This window comes from Primulina huaijiensis, chromosome 3, assembly GCF_012295235.1.
Source record: "Primulina huaijiensis isolate GDHJ02 chromosome 3, ASM1229523v2, whole genome shotgun sequence".
NCBI lineage: Eukaryota > Viridiplantae > Streptophyta > Magnoliopsida > Lamiales > Gesneriaceae > Primulina > Primulina huaijiensis.
The window spans coordinates 7,000,466-7,010,759 of NC_133308.1; the positions used below are offsets into that span (position 1 = coordinate 7,000,466).

Here is a 10,294-nt window from a genome sequence, read left to right on the forward strand (position 1 = left end):
AAAATAGCAAACCCAATGGAAATGTTCACTATATAAAAGCCCGCTAATTAAGGCCCATAATTATTCTTTGAACACTGCTACTACAAGTATATCTTTTTCGTTCTTTTTTTTTTTTTTTTTTTTTTTTTTTTTTTTTTTTTTTTNTACCTACGCTGGATAAATTTTTTTTAAGCAGATCTATTTTGAAATGATCTCACGAATTTATTTATATGAGACATGTTAATCCGATCTGTACTTACGTTTAGCATAAAAAATAATGATTTTTCATAAATTAAATCGGGTTGAAGTTCCGTTTCATAAAATTAATCAGTGAGACCGTTGCATATGAGTTTTTGTGATTTTTAAATTAATAATGTCTCAATACTATATGATATGTATGTTGATGATTTGAGTTTGGCTTCTGAATTTCCAAGACGAAATTAAATACAGGTGCAGTCAGAATTTGTTAAATGATTATAATAATTTAATTTAAACTATTAATTATTGCATAAAAAATTACAATATGAAATTTTAGAGAGAAATATAAAAATATTTATCAAATCGTGTGATCGATCATCAAATTCTAATAATTCGATGAAATTAAATAATTTTTGTACTATAAAGATGAACATAAACAAGTTTGCATGCAATCAAGTCTAGGAATTATTATTTCCAACAGTGATTTACTTTATTGGACAAATTTGGCGTCCATATTAAAGTAACTCCAAATTATTAAGTACATGAATTTAATTTGGCTGTCGTTTTTATTTTATTGAATACTCCTAAAAGAATCTTTCCCACTTGCAATAGTGTGCTTAATTAATTTGTATACGTCTTTTTTTTTTTTTATTACATGCAACACACGTCCGGGAGAGGAATCGAACCCGGAGAGGGAGCCAACTAATCTAGCGGGTGAGACCATTGGTCTAAAGCCCGGTCTCAATTTGCATACGCCTTTCTATAAACGTCTTTACGAGTTACGACTAAATGATGTCAATTCGTGCGAGTCAAGTGTGTTCAGGTCAGGTTGATGTATGATAGTATTAAAATTTTGTTCAACTAGAACCCGACTCAACCAGATTTACCTGAATCAACCAGATTTTTATTTTTTTGTAAAATAATTAAATAATAATAATATTTTTTTAAATTTAAACACATAATAACACAATCTCACTTATATGATTTAAATTTAGAAATTTAATTGTAGAAAATTAAAAGTATATTTACTAAATCAAATAAACAATTGTTTTAAAAAATAAAAAAACGTACAAAATAAATATTAAATGATGAAAATTTATGATATAAATATATAATAAATTTTTTTTCAAACATACAATATATAAAAATATAGGTAACATATATAAATTTTTTATTTTTTAAAAAAATGTTCGGGCCAACTCGAACCTAACCCTAATCCGAAACCGAATACTTTTTCGGATAAAATATTGGGTCTAACTCGATCTAACCCGAACCTGAAAACTTCAACCAAAATCTGATTTTTTTCTAGTAAAATCGAATTGGATTGTCAAGTCTCGTCATATTTTGACATACTATTTACGACTTTTGACTTGGCGGCCACTAAATTAGATGGGAGCAGCATGATTTTATGCTATTCTCAAATAAGATTGGATTTATTTTGGTTTTGGCGAAATCGAATCCAACCGCATGGGTACGGTTGATTCCGACCTTGGTTCTTGATGGTTCATGTTCCGATTATTTCGCTATGGATCGAATCTGTTTGAACTGAAATTTATCTCTTGAACTTTAATCATCGGTCGAATCTGTTTGAAGTACTGAAATTTATCCCTTGAATTTTAATCATCGGTCGAATCTATTTGAACTGAAATTTATCCATTGAATTTTAATCATCGGTAAGAAATAATAATGTAATTTTTGTGATGATCAAACTAATTATATTTGTCTGTTTGCGATTTGTTCTTCTATATTCTCAAATTTCATTATTAGTCTGCTATCTTTGTTATTTTGAAAGTTTTTAGTCATTTTTTTGCTGTAGCGTTGATGTTACACCAATATAGTGTAGATGTAGAGCTGACATGTGTAGTGCCACAACTGATCTCCTAATGAAAAATGATTAAAATTACCAGAAATTGAAAGATACAAAACAAAGATTGAAATTTGATAATATAAATGATCAAATATATATATATATTTTTAAAAAAACATAATGATCCAAAAAACTACAATTTTCCTCAATAAATATAAAGTAAATGGAATATCTAAGTATTCATCTTGATATTCTTGGTATTTCGTTTACTTTGTTATTTCTATTTCTAAGATCCAAAACTAAACCATAAGTTCTCGATTTTGGTTTCAACTTGAAATAAGTTAATAATATAGAAACAATTTTTGTTCCAATTTTGAGAGGTGGTTCAAAGAAAATTGTGGCCGGATACATATATACATTGAATCCTATGCTACCCATTGCTCGTTATGATAAATCTTTATATTATATTTAATATTGTATTATATACTATAATTGCTCATGTTAGGAAAATGATCGAACAATGACGTTTGGACAAATTGTACGACTGAAAATATTGAAATTATATCGTTACCACTAACTATAATATTTGGCAAAACGATAAGCGCTCTATCTTTTATATCTATATATTCTAAAATATATATATTCGAAAGGATATTTGGTATATATTTTAGGATAATGTTTTCATAAAATTTTGTAAATAATAAGAACTTGGAAAAAATTTAAAAAAAAAATATATATATTACTTCACCTTCTACGAACATTCTCGTGCACGTAGGAGAAGGTCAAACCGTCAGTCCTGACCGAAACTATACATTCGTGGCCTCCGTACCTATATAACCATGCAAATTATGTTCATACTTCTTCCCAAACCTTCAAAAATCTCATGGAATCAAACAAAGGTCCACAAACCGAAGTGAAATATCGGGGCATTAGAAGGCGGCCATGGGGGAAATTTGCAGCGGAGATACGAGACCCGAACCGAAACGGCGCGCGGCTGTGGCTTGGCACGTTCGAGACAGCAGAAGAGGCTGCGAGGGCATACGACAGGGCAGCGTATGCTTTGAGGGGTCATCTCGCTATCCTTAATTTTCCAAACGATGGACATTACCGAAACACCGGCCCAACCCTGCCAAGGTTTAACCCTCCTCAGCCGGCGGCGCCATCTCAAATTTCTAATTATGCATCTTCGTCGTCAGTTAAAGATGCAGCTCAAGGAGATCTTTTTGAGGGGGAGCCCGAAGAACAGGTCATGGAGTTGGAGTATTTGGACAATAAGTTGCTTGAGGATCTTCTTGAGACACAGTTCCATGGGAATGTTGGTAATAATAAGATATAAATTAAAGCTACCTCTGTGAAAAAGCTGCATGATTTTTGCTATATATATTCTGGTTTGTAGTTTCGCTTAGACTGAAACCTAAATTATGGTGTCGATCAATGATTCTTGCTATATTTTGGTTTCTTGATTGAAACGGAAAGTAATATCAATATCAAGGTGTTATGATCACCATTAATAGTTGATATTATGTTGGGACTTGGGAGAATTCTCCATGTCTGGTTTTGTTTGTTGGTAATTTGAAATTGTAAGCTTTGTACTTGTTTGTAAAAACCCTTGTTTCAAGTTTGTTTTTAAAGCCCTTGTTTTTTTTACATCTAATTTCTTGGTCACCCAAAGAATATTATTTCATGTTTATGTATATTATCTAATGGGAAATTAACCTCGTTTCTTCGGGCTAAAGAACTTGTAAGATATACATAAGCTAAAATTTTCCTATACTTCAAAATTTATATTTGAAATTCCTATTGATTTATTTTTATTTTTTTTGTATACATGCGTTTCTTATGCACATTTACAAAAAAGTACTCGAAAAACAGATTTATCAAAACTTAAAAATATCATTTCAAATATGGAAAATCATAATTTTCTTCATATGTATTTGACTTTTAACAGTTTTGGTTCTTGATGAAAAATTAAAGTTTTATTGATTCTAAAAATAATCTAAGACCGTTGAATTGAACAAGTCTAAATTTTTATTTGCCTAGTCGAACTGAAAAACACTACAAGAAAAAAGACATACGACAACGGTGAAAAACCGTTGTTAAAGCCCTTGTGGTTAAAGAGTTTGCTCAAAGATAACGGTTTTTCACCGTTGTTGTAGCTATAATTTGCGACGGTTTTTCACAAACCGTTGCAAATAAAATTAGCGACGGACTTTATGGCAAACCGTCGCTAATTTAAAACCGTTGCTAAAATTAGCGACGGATTGCCATAAAGTCCGTCGCTAAAATTTTTTCATGATTTCCGTCGCTAATTTTTTCAGTAAAATAAAAAAAATTACTTTTAATAATTTAACAAATCTAAAAAAACTTACAATTTGACTATGCTAACAATATTCATGAACTTAACTAACACTTAAAAATTTACCAAAAATTAAATCGAAAAAATTTACCCTAAATCGAAACTAAAATCGTGTAAGAGAGAAAAATTTTAAGTTTTGTGAAGTGATAAAATAGTGTAAGAGAGAAAAACTTTAAGTGTTGTGAAGTGGTGTGGAAGAAAATAGACCGAAAGTATGGATATTTATGGACAATTTACGACGATTTTTGCTTAAACAGTCGCTAATTGCAAAACCGTCGCATATTTTAAATTTGCGACGGTTTTAGATTAGCGACGGTTTCAGAAAAATTGTCGCTAATTTAAAACATGCGATGGTTTTACTTAAAACTGTTGCTAAATTTAGCGACGGTTTTAAGCAAAACCGTCGCTAAATATGGCAACAGCTTCTCCAAACCGTTGTTATTTGTCCAAAAAAACTGCTAGTCCAAAAAACCGTTGTCATTGACCCTAAAAACTGTCTTCGTATGTGCGTTGTTGTTTTGATTTTTTTCTTGTAGTGAAACTTGATTCAAAAAGAACCATTCAGATTTGAACGTTAGAATTCATCTATAAAAGGGAATGATTTGAACCTTTCGGACTCTACAATCTTACCTTGAAAATTTTTTTGAATTATTAAGGAAGAAAAAGCTCAATTGTTCAAGAACTGTTAAAGCACACAATTAAAGTCTTATTCGATCTTTGCGAGGATCATTTGTGCTAGATTGTATTTTTTTAAATACTTGTAACTGACAGTAAAAGTCTTTTTGATCAAATTGTGCTAGTTGTGAGAATATATAAGAGTAGACCATATATAAGTCCTGCTGAACTGGATTGTTGCAAATCCCTTATAATTACCAAAGTGTTCTAGTGATATCTTTTCGGAAACGGAAGAAGAGGTGACATAGAAGTATTTGATTTCCGAACATCCCTAAGCAATTGTTGTGCACTTTATTTTTATCAGTCACCTAGCCTAACCAACCACAAGCATAATTATATGATTGTTCAACTCAGTTCAACGAGCCTTTTTCTGCACATTCATATTTTGCTGGATTGTTAAGGCCTACTGACAGAATAAAAATTTGAGTGTCGTTAACCCAACCAAATTATCTAGAGATTTTGTGTGGATTTCTTATTAACATTCCTCTAATAAATCTCCTGATCTTAACAAGTGTTATTAAAACGAGATTTTTCATGTCTCTGAACATTAATACAAGATGGGAAGATCAGAATGCGAGCTCACCTAGTTGCTAACCGACGAACCAATGAAGATTATGAAGCCTAATGTTGCATTAGATCTATCGGAAGGTGTACCACAAACGGTTGAGAAACCAATGATCGAATGGACTAGTAAAGATACAAAAAATCTCAAACTTGGACAATGTATCAAAAGACATTCTCTATGTGAGGCCCAATATGTATATAGGCCCAGCCCATTTCCAATTAATATTTATCCAACCCATTTTGTATATAGCATACAACTTAGAAAACAGAAATCTCTTTTCTTCCATTCCAGAAACCCGTCGCTTCTCTCCTCTTTCTGCAGCAATTGTGCAACGCCGCCAGCGGCCGGATTAATAGTGCACCAGCTTAGAAATCTTCTTCCTCCAGTCTATTAGACTCTTTCCTGCCATGAATCGGAAGATTTCGAGCTCGATCGACTTGTTTTCCAGCACCTGTGAAGGTGAGCTTTGATCCGGTTTTAGGTAAGGTTTTGACTTCGATTCTTAGTTATTTTTGGTGAATTAGTTTATATAAGTGAAGTATTAAGCTTTTCCCTGTTATCCAGCTTGTTTTCTGACCTTGAACAGTATTTCCAGCGACTTTTCCGGCGAGCCACCTTTGCGAGATCACCATTGTGCATTTTAGCCTCAATTCTTGAGGTATTAATCTTGAAATTTCATATTCTAAACGGGTTTTATAGGCTGCCCGGAATTTGAATTTTAACCGAGCCGATTTAAATTGTTTTAGTTAGTAGGAATGCATTATTTTGATGTATATAGCGAATTTAGATTGTAGGTTTTATCGTTGGACGACTGCATCAGCAAGTCCTTAAGAAATTACTGTGGTATTGTAAGTTATAGTTGAAGTACGCTCAAACCTATATCATTATAACACTTATATTGGCGTGGAAGAATATTCAGTGGATGTTGTTTGCTATTATGTGTCTTGAATGTTTATTCTGTTGCATTCATGCATAAATTGTATTGGCATAACATATTGAGCCTTGACTCCTTTGACGGCGATTTATATTGATTCTGTTGAGATATATTGAGTCATTAGAGGGACGAGTGGGATAGGATTAGCCACATTCCCAGATGACAGCTAGGGACGAGCGACTTAGCTACTCGCTTTCTCGATGCTACGTGCATGGATGATTGACGATTTGATACTGCATTCCTGGAATGGGTGACCACTGTTACTGTTGATGATGCTATTCTTTTGGACTCCATTTGATATCCGTTATTCCATTGTNTTAACATATTGAGCCTTGACTCCTTTGACGGCGATTTATATTGATTCTGTTGAGATATATTGAGTCATTAGAGGGACGAGTGGGTTAGGATTAGCCACATTCCCAGATGACAGCTAGGGACGAGCGACTTAGCTACTCGCTTTCTCGATGCTACGTGCATGGATGATTGACGATTTGATACTGCATTCCTGGAATGGGTGACCACTGTTACTGTTGATGATGCTATTCTTTTGGACTCCATTTGATATCCGTTATTCCATTGTTACTATTCATGCATCGCATATCATTGCATTTACTTCGTATTATTACATGACTTTTATATACGTCGTAATTTTACTGGTTTGTCGTACTGGGGTCCGACCCCTGTTTTCTTTTTATGTTGTGGTTGTTTTTGATGCCATAGCACGTCATTCCAGGGGATTTGACGCGTCTGGTGGAGCGCAGCGAATGGTACCCAGTAGTCAGTTTGTTTGTGTCAGAGTTCCCAGATATCTATATATTATACTGGTTTGATATATTTGCTAGGGAGATGCTCTGTGTAGCTGTATGGTGATGTTTTTATATTTTTTTGGATTTTATTTGTGGTATGTTGTGTCTAGTCCTGGCCAGTGCGGCTGTAAGATATTTGTTTGGTTGATTGTGAACTTGATGTTATTTTCGAGCGTATATTGATGATGTTGTGTTTTGAAATGTTTGGGATGTCCTACTTAAGGGGAGATCATGCCAAAATTTCTATAGGTCCAAATGAACGTTTTAAACTCATTTTCGTTGTTTACATCAATTAATCCTTGTTGTTTGGTAATTAAATATTAATTAAGAGCATGGGCCCTCATAGTTTGGTATCAGAGTGTAACTGGGATACGATCGGATTAGAGTCTAGGACACTCGAGTTTAGAAACAAATAAAATGATTGTGCATGTGTTTGATTATTCGCTCTTACTTGTTTCTATGTTTTGAATTAATTGAATTAGCATGACTAGAGCGTATACTTGATTAAGTTTTGATATTTAGTTTTGAAATTGCCTATTAGTTTAAGTTTATGCTCTTATACAAAACCGATTATTCTGTTTCTGCCTGTGGATTAAATCCTTGTGTCTTGTAGATGACACCTGGACGTAAGGGCAAAAAAAGAAAGAAAGTTGTTCAGGAATCTGAAGCTCTTAATATGAGAGGACTTAATGAGACTGAATGGAGAAGACGAGGTCGTCGTCTTCGTGGGGAAGCACAAAATGTTAACATTGAGCATGAAGTGGATCAATTGACTAGAGGAATGGGTGAAATGGAACTAGTGATATCCCGATTTCAGAACATGTGTCCTCCTCGATTCTTTGGGAATGAAGATGGTGAGAAAACTGTAGCATGGTTAAAAAGTATGAAACACTTGTTTGATATGTTGGAGTACACTCCTTATTTGCAGCTTAAGTTGGCTATTTGTCAATTAAAAGACCAAGCTCAATTATGGTGGGAAACTACTGAGGAAGCTCTGAAAGAATCAGGTGAAAGAGTTACTTGGGATGTATTTTGCACTCAATTTGCTCGAGTATATTCACCGCCTTCGTATTATTCATCCAAAGAAGCTGAATTCAATAAATTGACTCAAGGTAACATGACTGTAGTAGAGTATACCTCTCAATTTTCAGCGCTTCTTGCCTATGTTCCTCATGTTGCTAGCAGTGATCGGAACAAGCTATCGCATTTTATGCAAGGATTGAATCGAACCATTTGCACTTTAGTAGTAGCTGGAGCGCCTGTTAATTATGCCGATGTTGTAGAAAAAGCCAAGAATGTGGAGACAAGTCTACTTTTGGAAGAACCACTATCAGTTCAACCATGTTTTCCTCAGAGTTTGGGGGGCAATGTGCCGATGTCAGTGGGTGCACCAATATACCGTCTTTTATTGCCGTATTAGCCTCGTAGTCTTATCAACAACCAAAGCAACAAAACTTTAAGACCAAAAGAAAACAGTTCAAGAAAAAAACTCGTAGCAGTTCTTCTAGTTCTGGCAGTCAGCGTGGAAGTTCAGTTGGGTCACAAGGTGGAGTATTTTGTGATCGTCTTGGAGGTAAGCATTTTAGTACTCGGTGTACAGGAGTTCATGGATCTTGTAAAATCTGTGTACAAGTTGGACATTATGCTAGAGTATGTCCGAATGCAGTAAGACAACAATTTCAGCAACCTCAGTTTAGTCAGGGTTTTAGAGGACAAACAACTAGACCTTTTGTTCTGACTCAGTCTTTTCAGAAGTCTAGCTATCCTCAGCCTAGAGGTTCTGTTAAGCAACGATTTCCAGGGCCACAGCAGGCTCGAGTTCATGCTCTAACTCAAGATCAAGTTCAAGAGGCACCAGGCAGAGTTATTGTAGGTATCTACCTTATTTTTAATCATCCTGCGCGTATACTGATAGACACATGAGCATCTCATTAATTTGTATATGTTGTATTTGTTGATGAGCATGAGATTGCTAGTACTCCGTTGATAGATACCGTGTCAGTCTCTACACCGGGCGGTGTATGTTTGATGTCTCATGAAATAATTCTGAATTGTGTGATTAGATTCGATGATAATATTATGATAACTAATCTAATCAAGCTAGATATGTCTGACTTTGATTGTATTATGGGAATGGATACTCTATCAAATTATCGAGCTACTGTTGATTGTTTCCATAGAGTTGTCAGATTCAGACCGTATTTTGGTAGTAAATGGAATTTTTACAGTAGTGATTTGCAATCACGTATTCCATTTGTGTCAGCAATGGAAATGTTTAGACTCTTGTCAACAGGAAATGAAAGATTTATGATCTATGCAGTTGATGCGACACAGGGAAAAAGATTTGAAGTTTAAGATATTTCTGTTGTCAAGGAATTCCCTGATCTATTTTCCGATGAGATTCCTGGATTTCCACCCCAGAGAGAAATAGATTTTAGCATTGAGTTGGTGTCCGAGACAAATCCTATTTCAAGAGCACCATACCGTTTGGCTCCAGCGGAATTGAAAGAACTCAAAAACCAATTACAGGACTTAATGGAAAAAAGCTATATTAGACCAAGTATGTCACCTTGGGGAGCTTTGGTATTGTTTGTAAAGAAGAAATACGGAACGATGAGAATGTGCATTGATTACAGGCAGTTGAACAAAGCTACTGTGAAGAATAAGTATCCTCTGCCCCGTATCGATGACTTGTTTGATCAGTTGCAGGGTACAACAATGTATTCAAAGATCGATCTTCGTTCTGGATGCCATCGGCTTAGGGTTCGAGATGAAGATGTTTCGATGACAGCATTTAGAACACGTTATGGACATTATGAATGTCTAGTTATGCCTTTTGTATTGACTAATGCTCCAGCGGTTTTATGGATTTGATGAATCATGTTTTTCGAGAATTTATAGACAGATTTGTTACTACCTTCATAGATGGCATTCTGATTTATTCAAAAACAAAGACAGAGCATTGAGAACATTT

The 10,294-nt window shown here is 34.3% G+C and overlaps 1 protein-coding gene across 1 annotated transcript; it reads left to right on the forward strand.

The window, feature by feature from the left end:
• Window positions 1-2,867: 2,867 nt before the first annotated feature.
• LOC140972435 (ethylene-responsive transcription factor ERF098-like) lies at window positions 2,868-3,320 on the forward strand. The gene has a single exon (XM_073434862.1). The coding sequence runs from the start codon at window positions 2,868-2,870 to the stop codon at window positions 3,318-3,320; it is 453 nt and encodes a 150-aa protein (XP_073290963.1).
• Window positions 3,321-10,294: the final 6,974 nt, after the last annotated feature.

Bases quoted from the DNA above. Each gene is read 5' to 3' on its own strand.
- LOC140972435 (XM_073434862.1), top strand. From the start codon at position 2,868: ATGGAATCAAACAAAGGTCCACAAACCGAAGTGAAATATCGGGGCATT.